Here is a 20,334-nt window from a genome sequence, read left to right as displayed (position 1 = left end):
CTACTGTGCTGCTCAGTGTACAGTTCTGCATGTGTTTTTACATGCACTTGTAATACGTTTGCATCACATTTCTTAGGTATTATTCTTTATTTTTATTTTTTTTACTGAGTTGCCTATAAATGCATTTGTGGTATGTTTACATGTGTTTGGTACATTTAAACACTAAAAAATGAAGCATACTGATTTTTTTTTTAGTGCGCATGAAATCACTGCAATGATGTATGTTTATTACAATACATTCATTTTGCTTGCATATGTGTGCAAGGTATTTTTAAATGCAGTGAAAACTGCATCTGATGTAAATGAGCCTTTAGTCCAGGTTTGTGTTTGTATTTTATTGTACAATATGCAGTGTTTTTGATTATGTAAAAACACATTCTGAATGTCAACTTTTCTTTATGCACAATACAGTTGGTTTGCCCCTTAGTGCGTTGTTTGGGAAACCTTCTAGCGGAAGTTGATGCTGCAGGCAACAAAGTTGTGAATCAAGAAGATGGCCGCCTACTTGTGGCTTTGTTTGTCTTTATTCAGCAGTTTCAGAAAGAGCATCTCTTTTTAGTTCGGGAATGCCTCTGGACTTTGAATAACATGACAGGTAATCTTAAGGGATAAAGCTTGTAAATGCTTACAATATAAAAGGGAGGGGGCAAGCGATACAAAAATTAATAACTCTGTGGATATGAGTTGATAAAGTAAAACTTTAGTTTTTAGATTGAGGAGGCATAGGCTTCTCTGAAGAGATGAATTTCAGGGATCCCATCAAGGTAGACACAGGAGATAGCCTAGAAGGCTCTGGAGGCGAGTATTGGATAGGTTGATGAGGAAGCTATAGAGCAGAAGGTCTTAGGGGGGGAGTAAAGTGGACTATGTTGGTGACATTAATAGATGAGGTTAGTGATGTAGCTAGGGACAAAGTTGTGGATGGCCTTGTATGCTATTAGTATTTCAAATTTGTATACATTGGCCAAACAATAGTCAGTGGAGGAGCGTTGGCCACTAAATGATTGATGAGGTAAATGAGTCCAGCAGCAGCATTCATGGTGAACTGGGGGAGTGTATCTCCTGAGTAATAGGGTAACAGTTCATAGGCACGACTAAGAGTAGTCTCCCCCCCACAGCAGGAAGTACCTGAACAATAGCCTTCACAGCAGGATGACCAGAATTCTTTCATGAAAGCTGCACATATGAAATATCAGAAACAACTTTTTAAAAGACATTAACATGCTAGAGCATATATGAAATTTTAGTGACTGAGTTTATATATACTTTAACAAAGTATATTTAAAGAATATAGCCATGTTTGTTGCCTCTTCTGTTTGTGCACACATATGAAAATGAACCACCCATATTCTGTAAGCTTATAATTAATCATGCAGAGAGCATCTGTGCCTACCTACCGACCAATTAAAATTCAATACTGAAGAGTACAAGCAGTTTCTACATCATAGTACTGCACTAGTGACGATCAAGGACACTTCCCCACAGTTCTTCTCCGCTTTTGAAGTAACTTTAAATAATTGTGAGGTGCTACATAGGTTTCAGTATTATTTCAATACTAATTGTAGACAGTTTTTTTTTATACCACCAATGTTTGGTGTATCCACTTTGAGTTGGGTATACACTGTGAGTTTTTTTTCTTTCAATCAGTGCGATGAACAAAAAAAAATTAACAAATCCCCACATCTCACTGCCCTACTGTATTCTGACAGCAGGGACTCCCTCCCCCCCCCCCCCCCCATCAGATTACACTGATCAGTGCTGCAGCCTTTGGCCTCAGTGATTGATAGAATTCAGGTTTTCCAGCAGGACTGTTCGACAGAAGCCAGCCTAACGACCGCCTTCTGTTAAACAGAAAGGGGTATCCACAGATCAAAGTTTGGTGGGTTCCTGCCGAACTGGCTGAATTTTGATACGTGTATACCCAGCTTTAGAATCCAAATTCGGTGTAGGGTGAAGACTGTGATGTAGAGTGCAATAACTTTGGTTTTGCAGTTCTCAAACAAGAAATAGCCTAAAGAGGGTACCTTGGAGGAAGTCCAAGAGGTGTAAGATAATTTAGAAAGCCAAAACACTGGATGGGAAGGTGGTTAACTCTAGAGGATTAAGGGATTTAGGGGTAAAATACTTCTGGTGTAAAACGGGTTCCAGCAGTTGGTTGAGGCAAAGAAATGTGGTCATGGATTGTTGCATGGATTATTTTCCCACAAATTTTAAAAATGTAGAAATAGAAACAAGGGGCTCCTTGGGACATTTTAAGGTGCAGCACAACAACTATAGAAAATTCATTAAAATTACAATATGCGTTAAAAAATTTAGTTAAAATAATATACCCATATAAAATTTGAGTACAATCATGACCCATTTCCTATAATCCTTTAGTGCAGTGGTCCTCAACTCCGGTCCTCAGGGCCCACTAACAGGCCAGATTTTATGTATTACCTTGGGGAGATGCAGACTAGAATACTGCAATCACTGAGCAGCAAAAAATATCACCTGGGATGTATTTCAGTTATCTTGCAAACCTGGCCTATTAGTGGGCCCTGAGGACCAGGGTTGAGGACCACTGCTTTAGTGCATAGTGGTATTATGGTGCTGAATCCCAACATGTTTTTCAGGGGATGTACCATCCACTAAAAGGTCATGGCACTAAATCAAATAAAGGCAAAATATGGATATTGTGCATATATTCCGTATGCTTATCCAACATGCTTACCCCAAAATTTCTTCCAAGTAAAATAGAATATATAACCAAGGTTATAAGATGGTGTTTCCAATGGAGCCAGCCAGATTAGTACCATAAGTGACCACAGGAGGGATGAAAAGGGGTTAACTAAATATAATTTTTTCTTTTTTTTTTTTTTCATATATTTTCTTACCCCTTTTCATGTCTCCTGTGGTAATTTATGGTCCTAATCTGTCTGGCTCCATTGGGAACACCATCTGATAACCTTAATTAGATATTCTATTTTACTTGGAAGTCATTTTGGGGTAAGCATGTTGAATAAGCATTACTGAATATATGCACACAACTGTTGTGAGATCAATGTACAGTATCTCACAAAAGTGAGTACACCCCTCACATTTTTGCAAATATTTTATTTATCTTTTCATGTGACAACACTGAAGAAATGAAACTTTGCTACAATGTAAAGTAGTGAGTGTACAGCTTGTATAACCGTGGAAATTTGCTGTCCCCTCAAAATAACTCAACACACAGCCATTTATGTCTAAACAGCTGGCACCAAAAGTGAGTACACTCCTAAGTGAAAATGTCCAAATTGGGCCCAATTAGCCATTTTTCCTCCCCGGTGTCATGTGACTTGTTAGTGTTACAAGGCCTCAGGTGTGAATGGGGAGCAGGTGTGTTAAATTTGGTGTTATCGCTCTCACTCTCGCATACTGGTCACTGGAGGTTCAACATGGCACCTCATAGCAAAGAACTCTCTGAGGATCTGAAAAAAAAATTGTTGCACTACATAAAGATGGCCTAGGCTATAAGAAGATTGCCAAGACCCTGAAACTGAGCTGCAGCACAGTGGCCAAGACCATACAGCGGTTTAACAGGACAGGTTCCACTCAGAACAGGCCTCGCCATGGTCGACCAAAGAAGTTGAGTGCACGTGCTCAGCATCATATCCAGAGGTTGTCTTTGGGAAATAGACGTATGAGTGCTGCCAGCATTGCTGCAGAGGTTGAAGGGGTGGGGGGTCAGCCTGCCAGTGCTCAGAGCATACACAGCACACTGCATTAAATTGGTCTGTATGGCTGTCGTCCCAGAAGGAAGCCCGTAAACAGTTTGCTGAAGACAAGTAGACTAAGGACATGGATTACTGGAACCATGTCCTGTGGTCTGATGAGACCAAGATAAACGTATTTGGTTCAGATGGTGTCAAGCGTGTGTGGCGGCAACCAGGTGAGGAGTAAAAAGACAAGTGCGTCTTACCTACAGTCAAACATGGTGGTGGGAGTGTCATGGTCTGGGGCTGCATGAGTGCTGCCAGTACTGGGGAGCTACAGTTCATTGAGGGAAACATGAATGCCAACATGTACTGCGACATACTGAAGCAGAGCATGATCCCCTCCCTTTTGAGAGTGGGCCGCAGGGCAGTATTCCAACATGATAACCCCAAACACACCTCCAAGACGACCACTGCCTTGCTAAAGAATCTGTGGGTAAAGGTGATGGACTGGCCAAGCATGTCTCCAGACCTAAACCCTATTAAGCATCTGTGGGGCATCCTCGAACGGAAGGTGGAGGAGCGCAAGGTCTCTAATGCCTGGTTTCCACTGAGCGGAACGGTTCGGGTCGGTACAGATTAGAAGGGTTAGAATGGTCCGGCCTATTCAGGTTAGCGTTTCCACTGCAAGTCGGACTGCCAGGGGCCATGCGATGCTTACACCAAACGTGGTGTTTGTTTTGCGTTTTCGTTTGACATGAGCATTGACGTTTTTCTGTCCACCAATCAGTGGAATATATCGTGTGACGCCGGTAGCTCTGCCCTAACTGTACCATTTGCTATGGCCCTACATCTGAAGGAGGACCAGGAATGGTGTGGTTTGGTTATATGAGCCACTTTCATAATGGAAACACTCAAAATAGCATACCGTACCGAACCGATGGAAACGAGGTATAACATCCACCAGCTCTGTGATGTTGTCATGGAGGAGTGGAAGAGACTCCAGTGGCAACTTTTAAAGCTTTGGTAAACTCCTTGCCCTAGAGGGTTAGGGCAGTGCTGGAAAATAATGGTGGCCACACAAAATATTGACACTTTTTGCCCAATTTGGACATTGTCACCTGGGGGTGTACTTACTTTTGTTGTGCAAAGAAGTAGTGGAACCGCACTCAGGTAGATGAAAGTAAAAAGAATACTTTTTTATTCTTCAAATCATAGATAAACAGACAGTGCAGGGGAACAGGCAATCCAAGGTTAACGCGTTTCACGGCACATACAGCCGCTTACTCATAACCGTAGTGATGGATCACGGAAATCGGTTTGATATACACATTCTAATTTGATGATTGATCGCAGGTTTGTGTCATCAACTTGATGTTTCTCAATTGAGAGACCGATAAGTCCGTGATTCAGCACCTGGGATATTTAGACATACATATGGGAGTGCTTCACAAACATGACAATAAATGTAAACAACATAAAAAGGTGTACAACATAAGTGATAATAACTATAATAATAAAATCATGTGATGCAAGAGGAAAATCCATATCTGCATAATGCAGAGGAAAATATATACAACAAAACATGAACATCAAAACGAAAATGTATTATATAAATACATAATATTGCATAACTTTCCTCTGTTATCTTGCATAGATATTGGGTCTCAAGACATGCCTGTATCTAAATAGCAATAAATGATGGAAAATAATATTGGGAAAACAAATATAAATATTTTGTATGAATATGAACAATTGGACAAAAATAATATAACTGTTTCCCAATGAAAATATAAAAATATATATATGATGTGAAATATAAAGTGTACGTAGTGTATGCGTGTATGCAAATGTATCAAATGCAACACAAATATACACAATCACGCACATGAGCATGCATGGGTAAAATGCTCAAAGCCATAAAAAATAATAACATACATGTACATGTAGGAAAGATACATATATAAGACAAAAGTCATCCTACAAAAAAATCGTGCATGTATGCATAAATAAATATGGCAATCAAACCCAGCACCGTATATCTTGATCATCGTGTCAATCCTATATGTTATAATCAAACCAAGTGCATGAACGTAAAGTATATGCAATGAATATGTGAAAAAGGAGGGAAGAAAGGGAAGGAAAAAGGAGGGGTGGGGAAGGGAAAGGGGGAGAGAAAGGAAAAAAGAGGGGGGTGGAAGGAAAGGATGGGTAGTGACAGGTAATAAAAAGTGAATGCAAAGGGTGTGTGAGATACCATAGTTGGCAGTAAAAGGCTATTGAATAAAATTTGTGAATAAATAACAATGTTTGTGCCAATCATGAGAAATGATAGTGAAGTGACAAAATTAAAATTAAAAGTGTGAGAATTGATAAACAACAGAAAGATAATGTAGACCATGTAAAATGGTGAGTGAACCTGATAAAATGGGTGAAACAATCTGTTGTGTATTGTGCATGTACTAATTGATGAAGATATGCGCTATGATGTGTATATGACAATAATGAAAGTGATAAAACTTAAATGTTGCAGTAAAGATGTTTTTTATTGTAAACTTAATGAAAAATAATGAAGCATGTCTAGAGACGCAAGATCATAGTCGAGATGAATATATTCCATAAACACTATATACATATACCCGTTGGAAAAAAGGAAGTAAAGAAGAGGTCAATGAACCATTGCAGACAAGGGTAATAATGTCAACACATGCTACAATAGTAAAAGACACACAATAGCAGTCGAAGGCAAACATAAAAAATATAAGACTAATAAATAATTAATTAATGCCAACGAAGCAGCGAGTTCATAGGACCAAAAACCAACGGGAAAAAAGATGAACGGAGGACCCTCATAACTGTGATGAAAACAAGTGGTCAGAATAATCAATGGCCGCATTTGATGGATGTCATATAAATTGTAAATGCACACATGTGAACATATAACAATAACCACTGATATCAGAAACAGACCGAAGACGCTATGAATAAATGGAATAAATTAGTGTATATGTTCCCTGTTGAAACAAGAAAATAACACATCAATATTATATAGGAAGTTGAGCTCAGACTGGGAGAAGAAAAAATGAATACCAAAAGAAATGGGTTGTGGGTGTTAAAAGACGCCAAGGGAAGGAAGTCACTCATAGAAATGAGTGACATCCCATTCCCAGTTTAACCCATGACGTATCCGTGTGTGTAACTTAAAAATCCAAAAAAACTCCCTTTTGCAAAGCAATTTAAAAATGTCACCACCTCGAGGAGGTCTGGTGACACGGTCAATGATTTGGACCTGTACTAAAGACATATCTCCTTGATGTATATTGTTGAAATGTTTAGCTATGTTAGTGGATTTTAAAGTACGAATGTCACTAAGGTGCTTTTTGAACCGATCTTTTAATCTATGAGTGGTTCTGCCTACGTATTGCATAGAGCATGATTTACATGAAATTAAATAAATGAGGTATTTTGTGTTACAGTTGAAAAAATCTTTGATGGTGTATACCCTCCCATCATGAGTAGAGACAAAATTGTCCCCACTGATAATGTGTGGGCAAGTAACACAATCTGACATGCCACATTTAAAATTCCCTTTACAGTAAAGCCATGTCCTAGATGTATTAGGTTTTTCAGAAATATAAAGACTGGGAGACAGGGAGTTACCCAAGGTGGCTGCCCTCTTCGCTACTATATTCACCCCATCTTCAAGGACATTTGCACAAATATCATCTGTATATAATGTGGGCAATTGCTTTAAAATAATCTTTTTTATCTTGTTAAACTCTAAACTGTAGGGCAAAGATAATGTGATCGAAGGAATCATTTTTTTAGAGCTCCTAGATTTCCTGGCATTTTTCCACGTTGTGTTCCTATGGTTGTTCCGGGGGACAATATCGTGTTGTGTATGACATGGGTCTCTTGAGCTATCTAATGTTAGAAGATCTGAACGATCTTTATTTAGGGCGATGGAATAAGCCCTATTTAACATCCATTTAGGATAGCCCCTGTCCAAAAAACGATGGTATAATAATGTCGCTTGTTTCTTAAAGTCTTGTAAACTACTGCAAATCCTGCGAACTCTGAGAAATTGTCCTACAGGGATACCCTTAATCGTGTGAATTGGATGACTAGAGTGTGCGTGTAGTAAACTGTTACCAGACAAAGGTTTCCTATATAAATTGGATGTAATTCTGTTGTTCTCATGGCTCAACACAACATCCAAGAATTCTATTTTTTGTGCACTTGAAGTGCCTGTAAACTTTAAATTCAAAGAGTTGTGATTTAAGTGTAACAAAAAATCATCCAAGTTCACACTGTTGTGACAGACAAAGATGAGGTCGTCTATGTAGCGATAGTAAAGTGCAATTCGGTCTCTAAATGGATTGTCACCTCCAAAGATGTGGGGTCTCTCCCACCAACCCATGTATAGGTTGGCGAGAGAGGGGGAAAACTTGGCCCCCATCGCTGCCCCACACCTTTGGAGGTAAAAATTGCCATCAAATGAAAAGAAATTGTGTTGCAAAAGAAATAACAATACCTCAAGAATGTAGGCTTGTAGTTCGGCACTGAGATGAGTACGTTGTTTAAGAACAGTATCTATGGCTGTAACGGCAAGATCATGGGGTATAGAGGAATACAAACTGGATACATCGCATGTAATCCAGATGTAGTCCTCCGCCCATGAAAATGCATCCATAATGTTTAAAAGATGTTTGGTATCCCTTAAGTAGCTAGGGAGTTCTAGTACAAGGTCCTGTAATTGACCGTCCAACCATTCACCCAATTTTTCACAGAGAGATCCAATCCCAGAGACAATAGGTCTCCCCAAAATTGGATCTAAGCCCTTGTGGACTTTGGGGAGATGGTGAAAAATAGGTGTAACTGGGTGGTCTGGGATGAGTTTCTCTGCTACATTGGCAGAAAAAACGCCAAGGGTTAAGCCTTTCTCAACTAAAGTGCATAGTGCCGATTTATAATTCACAGTGGGGTCACTTTTCAAAGGCTGGTAGGTGCAGGTGTCATTTAGTTGTCTAAAGGCTTCTCTTTTGTAAGCCTCACTGTCAAGTATATCAATTGCCCCTCCCTTGTCAGCATTTCTGATGGTGATGGTTGTGTCCTGCTTCAATGATTTTAAAGAGACTCTCTCTTTGCTGGTTAAATTGTCAAGGGACCTAGGTATGGAGGACGGTGTATCAATGGCTAAGCCAAATATGTCTCTCTCCACTGCCTTTTGGAAGAGGTCCATGCTTGGTGATCGTGACTGGATCGGGTAAAAGTTAGAGAAGCTACACAAAGTGATTCTCTTGACCCCTTCCTCAGAACTCTCATCTGACTGATATAAATTCTCCATTGCCAGATCCTCCAATTCAACAACGGCACATGCCTCACGGAAGGTGAGCACAGGCCTGTCTAAAATGGGGGATGTGGCAGGATCAACATCATTGGAGATGGTATCAATATTATCAAAAAAATGCCTTTTAAGCGTTAAATTGCGAACAAATTTGTTGACCTGTAGAATGGTTTGAAAGGGGTCAAAATGAACATGGGGGCAAAAATTTAGACCTTTGGATAATAGACTGACATCATCAGCAGTTAAAGTTCTTTTAGACAAATTAATAACATTATTACTTGCTGTTATGATACCGGTAGATGAATTGTTTGAGTCTATTTCCGAGAGGAACGGAGGCGAGATTTGCCGGTGGTGTCTTCTCCCTCTTCTTCTTGTGCGTTTTTGCCCTTTTTCTTTGTGTACCGTCTGTTGCGTTTGCTTGATCCGTTTTTTGAAGCCGATGACACATTGCCCGATCTGGATTCCATTGATGTGTCCGATGTATTAGCCATCGATGTGTCTATGGCCCCCATGTCAGGATCTGAAAAGCTAACCCGTTTCTTGGTAGGATATTGACGATACCAGGTGTTTGTTCTTTTCCACGTGTAGACATTTTTTGTATCGTAATCAATCTCATCTCTGAGCAGCTTTTCTTGTTTTCCCTTTATAATGTCCAGTTCAAGCTTATCGATTTTATCATTCAAACCATGATCCAGGTCTGCAAAAAGTGAGGACTCCTTGAATGGTGAAAGTTCTGTTTGTAATGATAGAATCTCCTCTTGTAGTTTATCAAGCTCCAAGTTTTTGGAATCCACGATGAGCCTCATGAGCTCAAAAGAGCATTTGGATAAGGTATCTGTCCACTGTTGTTTGAGATCATCATTATGCAAATCAAAGGTTGGAAATTTTTTTATACGGAGACCTCTTGGGATCCTTGCGACATCAATATACTCGCTTAATGTGGTTTTCTCCCAGTAATCTTTGACTTCTTTGGTCATAAGCTTTTCCAGTTTGTGAAAAATCGTTTTAATAGAAGAAGAAGAATCATCTTTAGCCTTTTTGAGGGTGGCTTGTGCATCTTGCCGCAGCGGATTATTGCTTAATAGTCTAAGCGTTCGGCTCGTAGAGGGTGCCTCCATATCTGTTCCGTGTGTGAGACACACAAATGCACTGTCTGCTTGTAGTCGATGTAAACTGCTTACTTTTGTTGCCAGCGGCTTAGACATTAATGGCTGTGTGTTGAGTTATTTTGAGGGGGCAGCAAATTTACACTGTTATACAAGCTGTACACTCACTACTTTACATTGTAGTAAAGTGTCATTTCTTCAGTGTTGTCACATGAAAAGATATAATAAAATATTTACAAAAATGTACTCCCTTTTGTGAGATACTGTATATTCATATTTTGTCTTTATTTGATTTAGTGCCATGACCTTTTAGCAGACGATACATCCCCTGAAGGGGCCCAGCGATCGAAACATGTTGGGATTCAGCATCGTAATACCACTGTGGACTAAAGGAATATAGGAAATGGGTCATGATTGTACTCGATTTTATATGAAAATAATGTTTTTAACTCAATTTTACAATAAATATTGTAATTTTAATGAATTTTCTATAGTTGTGTTGCACCTTAAAAGTCCCAAGGAGCCCCTTGTTTCTGTTTCTGCCAGTATTTAACGGATATGGTGCTTTACTTAAATGACGACACATCCACATTAACCCATATAAATATAAAACATAGTTACCATTAGTTTACAGTTTTTTTAAATAAAATAAGAGTTTTAAAATGAATCCCTTACTTGTCACAGAGAACAGTAAAACCTAGCACCTAAGAACCTAGAACCTGGGTATACAATGGTTCTGTCCTAAACACAAGTATAGCGTACAGAAAAAAATGTTCTTGAACGGGTTTAGGAGCCCATGTGCAAGAGGTGTAAGAAGTGAAAATCTATCTAGCATAACTACTTTAAAAAAAAAAAACATATGTTTTATTTATTTTTTTTACAGTAAAAGATCCTATCATAAGCTCTGCAGTGCTAAACCTTAACTTGGTACCAGCTATGATGCAGTTATTGGGCCATTCAAAGGACATCAATCTGCTGGTAAATCTTACTATTAACACTAGAATGTTACTTTGTACTGTATGCTGACAGATATGTCTACATCTATTTCAATTTGTCACTTTCACTGTTAACTATACTTTCTATCACTCTCTTTCTGTCATTCTAGCTCTATATGCATATGGTTTTTTTGAGTAATGGCAGTTCTTAGTATAAGATTGTTTTATTACATTTAGCCTGTCTGCATCTGCATTGTAGCTACTGGCAAGGAAATCAACAAAGGCATGTGTTCCCCCCCATACCTTTTTAATTCAATGCCAAGAGCTATAAATGATCATTTAATGCTGCACTTTAACCATGTGATCACTGGAGATAAACTGCCAGAAGCAGACAGACCATGACTAAAACTGGCCATAGATGGATCAAAATTTGGCCAGCTTAAGCAGGGACCGGACGAATTTCTATGCGTTTATGGCCATTACCGCTTGAGAGAAGTCAATCTAATGACTGACTTTTCTCAAACGAAAATGTTGGGAAATTTTAATTCAGTCAGTACCTGCAGCGCTGATCAATGTATTCTGACAGCAGAGAAGTCCTCACTGTAGGAATACAATAGCACAATGGGGAGGATTCCTCCATCCACTTCGCATGTGTGGATGGGGGAATTCGTTTGTTTTTTTTTTTTGGGGGGGGGGGTTTGATCCGTGTATGACAAAGTTTTGCTGCAGACTAGAGAGTACAGGTCTGCAGGTCAAAAAAAGAACAAGGGCGTCACTACAAATCCCTTCCAGATGTGTTTTTGCATTCCATAGTTGACTATGAAATAGGAAGATATGGATTAGCAGCAGCTAGTGAGCCATTTAAACTGATGCAGGGATTTGCTGCTTCTATCAGTTTGTAGCCTCCATTGATTACTTGAGTGTAGTGAAACATAGAAATCATCATCCGTGGTTCGTGGCACTAAAAGCAATGAATCAAACAGGCAGATGCCTTTCTTATTCGCAGTCCTTGTCACCAGTTACAGTGCAGCCAAACTGAATGTAAACAAGTAAATTTAAGGCCCTATTCATACATGTGGGATGCACATGTCCGCTTTTTTGCGCATTTGTTGAGCAACAACACAGAGCATCCAATTCACTTGAATGGGCTACCTTACATGCGACTAATGTGCCAAAGTTGCATCTGCACCTTTTTTTTTTTTGTCAGTGAGCCTTGTGCATTTTTCGTGCAACAAAATGAGCATCTGTTCACCACATTTGGGCTTTCATTACGGCACCACAGGTGCAATGCATGTTTTCGGGAATATGTGCATTCCCAGAACCTGAAGGTGTGAATGGGGACTTACAATGGTCCATGAAAAGAAAACAGAACTATCCCTGCATTTAAAAGAGCTGAAGTGTTCTAAAGTAAAGTTATTTATCTTTGTTTTGATAAGGAATGCTGGTATATCTAACACGTTTTCTAAAGCTTTATGTAGTTTAGCCCCGGTTCACACTTGTGCGTGTGCGGGGTTCGCATGTAATGTCGGAGCGCACTGCTCCGACATTACATGCGATCGGCTGTGCGGTGCGAGTTTAGCCATACAAACTGTATGGCTAAATTCGCATCGCACCCGCAGCAAACACGCACAGGAGGCATTTTTGCAGCCGCATCAGGATCGGATCGCACAGCGGTTCACACTTGTGCGATCCGATCCTGTGCGAACTGCACGATCGCACTGCGATATGCGATCAAACTGGGGGTGTCGTTAAGATTACATTGACACCCCCAGCGTATCGCATATGGCAGTGTGAACTGCCGGGGGTGCGTGTGCGATGCGGGAACAGGCTGCGAGTTTGCAGCCTTCCCGCATCGCATCAGTGTGAACCGGACCTTAAAGTGGATCTTCACTGCGTCTGAACACAACAAACTAAAAAAGCTATTGGATTCATTTTTAATATTTAAAGCAAACTCCTTCATCCATCCATGTTTTCATGCTTTATTTTGGTGGGAAATCACTTTGAAAAACACCCCCTAGCATTTCTGGCCATGGCATTGACTTCCTGCTCTTAGCTCAAGTATGCATGCAGGGGAGTGTGCTGAGCTGAGAAAACCCCTCCTCCCCTCCTGAAGACTTCTGGGATGTATGACATCATTTGCCTAGGCATGGAAACAAGGAAGTAACTAATGAAATGTAAAAATAAGTTTAAAACAAGTAAAGCCCCGTACGCACGCGTAAAAAATTGGCAGGGAATTTTCGGCCAACGTCCGATCTGCAGATTTTCAGGCTTGTTAGTATGATGCTTCTGACAACTGACTCCGACTTTTCGGCCGAAAAAAATATGGTGTGCAGTCTATAAAATTTTTGTTGGCCGTCAAAACACGGCCGATTTTCGTGCAGTCAGTACAGATTTCGACAGGGAAAAATCTGATGAGCAAGTCTTGGCATGCTCAGTGAAGGAAGAAAGCAAACCAACACATGACATCACTTCTGAAGTAGAATTTTGTTGGGCGAGAAAATTTGTGTGCAGTCTAGGCACATTCCAACCAACAAAACACCACTCTGGACAAAAGTCAGACGATCGGTCGACCGATAATCGTTGCGTGTGTACGGGGCTTAATTATGATAGGAAAGTATATCTATTTACTAATGCAAGCAGCATGAGGATTACAGTTGTTAAATGTTGATTGGGAGTTGTTTTTGCATTTGTTTGTAATTGTTTTCCTTCTTAACAAGAGTTAAAACTGTACCTGTGCAGGTTCTCACAGTATTGTGTAACATAGCTGACTTTGGACCTGTCTACTGCCAATGCCTTCAGGAGAAAGCCATTCTCTCCAGGGTGATCCCATTACTTGAGACATCTGATGATCAGGTGACACTGTGCTGCTTGGATCTTATAATCATCCTTCTGCATTACTGTCCACAGGTAACCTGATACTCCATGGTTTGCTCATGTTTTTGTGTGAAATTCAGTATTTGTGCTTTGTTCGTTATAATGCCCATATTTCACAGTAACTACACAACAGCTCTTGAAAAGTATGCATATGTTGGAGAGGAATGCTATTGTGAATGGCAAGAAAGAAAAACCTGTGTGCATCTCTTTGTAAGTGTTGTCCAACAATTTGTACCAGTTGTCTGTGTACCAGGAGGTTGAACAAAAAAACAGATTGATCCCCACATCAACACAAGGGATGCAGGGATCTCTACCATAAAGGCCTAGTTCATACCTACGCAGGTTGCATATTCCAGGTGCATTTTTTCAATACACGTTTTAGATCCATTAAAGTCTATGGAACCAGAAAAAAGGCCTTGGCCCTTTCAATAAAATGCACAGATGTGGACGTGACCCATAGGAAAACCATATTAAATGGACTGTAGTGTGTTTCTGCAAAACTGAAAATGCACTAAAAACAATGCATAGGTGTGAATCAGGCCTTAGACATTGTATTTTGACTGATAGATTACACCCCACTATCAGAATACTGACAAATAATAAATAAAAATAGTCTCGCACTGTAAATTGTAACGACTTCCATCCCAAATTAAATAAAACTAGGAAAAAGGGGGTGCCCTGTGGTACTTTGAATGAGGTGGATACAATAATTGAACACCATCAGAATACAGCAATTAGTGGTCACAGTCATTGGCTGCAAGCGCTGAACGAACGCTGGTTTTCCAGCATGGCCATTCGATAGAAGCGGATTGTTAGACTGGCATCCGTTTAACAGACAGCTGTACACATGGACCTAAAGCCAGACTGCTGAACTTACAAATCCACCGGCTCCCTGATGTCACAGGCGGTGGGTGATCTTCTCCCCCGGCTCTCTGTCAGAATCTGCCTGGCCGCGTCACTCATGCACAGAGTTCTATGAGTTAAACACTACAAGATCCGGCAGCCTTTGAGGCTGTGGGCTTGTAATTTTCAATGAACTACCAAGGTGCTTTTGAGGTCCAGGCATTTGAAATCCCCACTCTTCTACCCCTTTTTTCTGTAGGGTTTCCAGGACAGATCAGAGCAATTCTAATTGCTCAGCACCACCATGTGATTGGTTTGACCAATCGGAATCCCTGGACTGCTACACCAGCTGCATGAGTACAGACAGCTTATCACCCATGGAGGAAAGTACAGTGGGGATGGTGTAGGCTGTAAGTTCATCTTAATTTTTTTTTAGGAAAAAATTTAAACCTAACCTTTAAAGTGGTTGTAAAGGCACAATTTTTTTTTTACCTTTAGGCACTCTATTTATGAAGGTAAAAAACCTTCTGTGTGCAGCAGCTCCCCTCGATCCAGAGATGTCTATGAGAGCCTTGCCTCTCCAGAGACTTGCACTTCTGCTAGGCTATTGGCAGCAGATGGAGCCATTGGCTCCCGCTGCTGTCAATCAGGAGGAGGTGGGGCTGAACCGAGGCTCCATGTGTGAATTAACCCACAGAGCAGCAGCTCAGCTCGGGTGCCCCCATAGCAAGCTACTTGCTGAGGGGGCACCTGACAGGAGGGAGGAGCCAGGAGCGCCAGCGTGAGGCCACTGCACAGAGCAGGTAAGTATAACATGTTTATTATTTTAATAACAAAAAAAAACTAAAATTAAAGCTTTTCAATCATTTTAAGATGCATTCCTGCAGCAAATTAGACATGCTAATGTACACTTCATGTGGCCTAATGGTTCAATAATTATGAGTTTTAGACATGATTGAAATAGTTTACCCTCTTCCAAATGATACAGCAGTCCATGATCAGTATAGGATCTTACGGGTATTGTCCTCACACAGCCAGGCATGAATGGCTTTACAAGGGTGTTGAATACGTGAAGAGGTCCTCCTTCATTCTTTTGTACATTGTAGCTTTATTTTACTAAAATTGCTTATCAATTGGTTTGCTCATGAAAGTTACTTCATTTCAATATTTTAGGAATTTTGTCTAAAATGTTTTTTTCTTTTAGGTGGCAAAAGACACCCAAATTCTTTCTGGATTACAAATTCTGGAGCCCTATAAAGATCATCCAGAAGCTAAACAACATATACAAGCAGTCTGGAACTACTGCAGTTCAGTGGTGAGTGTATAGTTTCTAGTAACTTTCAGTGGTTGTAAAGGCTTCATGTTTTTTACCTTAATGCATTCTCTGAATTAACCACTTAAGCCCCAGCCCTATTTCGGACACTTTTTGTTCACACGTTAAAACCAGTATTTTTTCCTAGAAAACTACTTAGAACCCCCAAACATTATATATATTATTTTAGCAAAGACTCTGGAGAATAAAATGTCGGTCATTGCAATAATTTTTGTCACGCGGTATTTGCGCAGCGGTCTTTAAAGCACCATTTTTTTGGAAAAATTTTGAAAAATCACATTTCACTGCATTTAAAAAATACTAACCAGTAAAGTTAGCCCATTTTTTTTGTATATTGTGAAAGAACATGTCACGCCGAGTAAATAGATACCCAATATGTTACGGTTTAAAATTGCGCCCCCCCGTGGGATGGCGACAAACTACGGTCAATAGAGATCTCAATCTGCGACGCTTTAAATTTATTTAACGGCTACCAGTTTAGAGGTAGAGTGTAGCTCTTTTTTTTAAATTATTGCTCACGCTCTGGCGATCGCGGCGATACCTCACGTGTGGTTTGAACAGCGATTTCATTTGCGGCTCGACTTGCGTATACGTTTTTTTTTTTTTGTGCGCGAGCTAACGGTGACGGGGGCGGCTAAATTTTTTTTTTTTTTTTCCCCATTTATTTTATTTATTTTTTTAACTTTATTACAGTTTAAAAAAAAAAATAAAAAATCTGATCACTTTTATTGCTGTCACAAGCAATGTAAACATCCCTTGTGACAGCAATATGTGTGACAGGTACACTTTATGGAGGGATCGAGGGTCTAAAAGACCCTTGACCCCTCCACTACACTTCCCTGTATGCAAAACGCCAAAAACGGCGTTTTTGCATACAGCCGATTTTCAAATTTGCCGCCTTTTGCAGCACAGTGACCCGGAAGTGACGTCATGGACGCTGCCTCCGGGTTACGTCAACGGAGACCCGATCGATGCCGTTTCCGGCATTCATCGGGACTCCATCCAGCCGGCGGACGTGCTGGCTGGGTGCTCGGGGCTCCCGGTGGGACAGGAGCCCCGAGCAAAGCCACGGAAGGCGGCGGGACGTCTCCTGAGCCGCATCGGTCGGTACCGACGGAAAGCTGACCGTCGGCTTCAAACCACGGTACCGGGATGGTGTCTCTAGCTAGAGGCATCATCCCGGTACACTACCGCAAAGTTTACCGACGTAGACCTACGCTAGTATGCGGTAAGTGGTTAAAGAGGTTGTAAACCTCAGAATTAAAAAAAGAAAAAAAAAACACCTGAAAGACAAACACCTAATGAGCTAGTGCATCGCATACTAGCTCATTATGGAATACTTACCTTAGAACGAAGCCCTGCAGTGCCGACTGCTCACCTCTCTAACGAGTGACATGTTCGGTTGCCCTTCTTCTGGGTTTGCGGCATCCGGACATTTGATTGGCTGGAGGCGCGCCAGTGATGTCACTGGCTGCATGCAATGTAAATATCTCCTAAACGGTACATGTTTAGGAGATATTTACAGTACCTATAGGTAAGCCTTATCATAGGCTTACCTATAGGTACAAGTTGCAGAGGAGGGTTTACTTCCTCTTTAAGGTTAAAAAAAAAAAAAAAAAACCTTGTGTAGCCTCTCCAAATCCTTGCCCGATCTTGATCCAGTGGCATACCCAAGAGCAGTGGGGCTGCTCTCACTCTCCCTCACTGCACTCAGAGCAGCAGGAGTTATTGGATTCCACTGCTGTCAATCAAATCCAGTCATAAGGGGGCAGAGCTGAGCCGCACTGTGTGTCAATAGACACACACGACACAGCTTTGGAGCGAGTCTGCACATGTGCCACTATAGGAAGCAGCGTTCTATGGTGGCACACTAGAGGAATAATCAAAAGCGCAGTGGACTCGGGAACAGAGCACCTCCCTGTTTGTTTTTAAAGGAAGCATTCCTAATTTATTTTTCCCCAAACTAATATTCATGGCTGTCCTGTTCATTCAGTGGCTACAGTATTTTCTAAGTCGTTGACTCAAAGCAAGTGTGCAGGTTAGGAGTTATGGCTTTCATGCTTGTTTCAAGTCAGAGTCTTAAAGTAGTTCAAAAGCCTAAACCTTTATTACCTTAATGCATTCCTCATATTAAGGTAAAAATGGTTTAGGCACCAGGGCCCCCCTTTACTTACCTGAGCCCTCATTAGATCCAGTGCTGTGCACGTCTGCAGCTCCTCTCTTGTCCCCTCATTTCCAGGTCCCTCTAGGGCTCTGGGAGCCATCGGCTGTTGATTAAAGCCAGTGATGAGGGGGGGGGGGGGCCGAGTTCTGCTGTCTGTGTCAATGGATGCAGCAGTGAGAATGCACGAGTAGCTCCATGTGAAGCGGCTTCCTATGGGGGCACTGGACAGAGAGGAGGAGCCGCCGGGAGCACTAGTGGGGAACCCCAAGAAGAGGAGGTTTGGGGGCACAATTCCATTGCACAGAGCAGCCAGGCATAGACAGGTTTGTTTTTTTAATTTTACCTTTACAGTCGCTTTAAAGTTAGTCACTGCTGTGGGTGGAGCAAGTTTGCATCTTTAGCTGCATGCTTGTTCCAAGTCAGTGGAAAAGGTAGATACTGCACTTCTTTTCTTACAGGATTTAACACAAACATGTTTGTAACCTCTTCAAGCATTATCACCATGGGATTTATTTTAATACTTGGTTCTATAATAATTTGGAGATACTATTTCCAGATTCTACCTGCAGTGCAACCTGCTGGTGAGTCTGGTATTGCAGCACATAGCAATTCTTTGAGAACCTTTTTTCTCCCCTTTCATTGTCACAAATTTCAATCCACCAATCACAGGCATAATAGTAGGGGGATGAGATTGTAGTAGGTGAGAATCTTATGTTTTACTACATTAGGGCGTCTCATCCAAAATGGGAGAGGTTTTTTTTTTGTATAGTAATCCACAACAAGTTTACCAGTCTACTGAAAATGTATGAGCTATTAACATTCTCCACAAAGTGTTTTTTGCAATATTTGCTATGCTTTGGAAAAGGTGTATAGATAAAAACTAGAATGTAATATGTATACACTAGCAGCGCATCAGGACCAAAAACTAGCCAATCCACATAATAAAGTTCAATGCAATAATCCTCCGTAAATGCAGTGAAATCCTCTTCAGTGTTCAGATATATACAGGATGGTGTACACCCCTCCACCGCACCTCTGAGTCCCCCAGGTAGTAAACACATACCCTTGAATCTTGTATATGGCGCTTTTTTGGAATTACTCCAGCCAGGCTCCCCAGACCGGTCCACTCACGTATACACCGACCAAGGACCTCTTGTCACGGGCCGCCGGCACTCATCCAGATGTCTCTCAACATCAATGGCACCATAAAATAAGGGGGAACTCATAGTGTGAACCGTTTAAAAATAGGTTTTAATGCACAAAGGTATCCGTAAAAAACAAACATTTTTTTTCCATGTATTCACAGCTTTTTGTATGTTAAGACACCCTCACAGGCTCACGCCTGACGCGTTTCATCAAGGACTTCAACTGAGGAACGCGTCAGTCATGAGCACACGGTCACTTAAGACAACCCAGAGCATCTGACGTCACGCCCAGGAACCCGGAAGTTCGTGAGCTGGTACCGAGTCGCAGACGGTACAATCAACTTGTGAGGGTGGAGTTTGTTTTTTATGGATACTTTTGCGCATTAAAGCCTATTTTTAAACTGTTCACACTGAGTTCCCCCTTATGATTTTATGGTGCCATTGATGTTGAGAGACATCTGGAGGAGTGCCAGCGGCCCGTGACAAGAGGTCCTTGGTCGGTATATATGTGAGCGGACCGGTGTGGGGAGTCTGGCTGGAGTTCCAAAAAGCGCCATATACAAGATTTAAGGGTACGTGTTTACTACTTGGGTGCGGTGGAGGTGTACACCATCCTGTATATATCTGAACACTGAAGAGGATTTCACTTTATTATGTGGATTGGCTAGTTTTTGGTCATTCCTAGGACTTTAGACATTTGGTCCTGATGCGCTGCTCGTGTATACATATTACCTTCTAGTTTTTATCTATACACCTTTTCCAATATTAATTATTTGTTTAGCAGCTGCTGTACATTTATTAGTGAGGTACCACTTTTCTGGTAGTATACAACACTAATTTTCGTTCTTTGTCCCATAAGCGCTGAGTAAAAAGGTTATAGTTTCCCTTTGGCTCTCTTTTACTTGCTCCT

The 20,334-nt window shown here is 41.0% G+C and overlaps 1 protein-coding gene across 1 annotated transcript in view; it reads left to right on the top strand.

Moving 5' to 3' along the window:
• The window catches only part of TMCO6 (transmembrane and coiled-coil domains 6), a 93,028-nt gene that overhangs the window by 72,446 nt on the left and 248 nt on the right, over positions 1 to 20,334 (top strand). Inside the window, exons 10-13 of the mRNA XM_082255002.1 lie at positions 412 to 595; positions 11,014 to 11,108; positions 13,805 to 13,972; positions 15,987 to 16,097. Coding sequence (XP_082111128.1) covers positions 412 to 595; positions 11,014 to 11,108; positions 13,805 to 13,972; positions 15,987 to 16,097 — 558 coding nt within the window. The remainder of the gene's footprint in view (positions 1 to 411; positions 596 to 11,013; positions 11,109 to 13,804; positions 13,973 to 15,986; positions 16,098 to 20,334) is intronic.

The sequence above is a fragment of the Pelophylax lessonae genome (genome assembly GCF_965119305.1).
Source record: "Pelophylax lessonae genome assembly, chromosome: 4".
Taxonomy (NCBI): domain Eukaryota; kingdom Metazoa; phylum Chordata; class Amphibia; order Anura; family Ranidae; genus Pelophylax; species Pelophylax lessonae.
The sequence above is the reverse complement of the archived record's forward strand: the minus strand, read 5'-3'. Positions and strand labels throughout refer to the sequence as shown.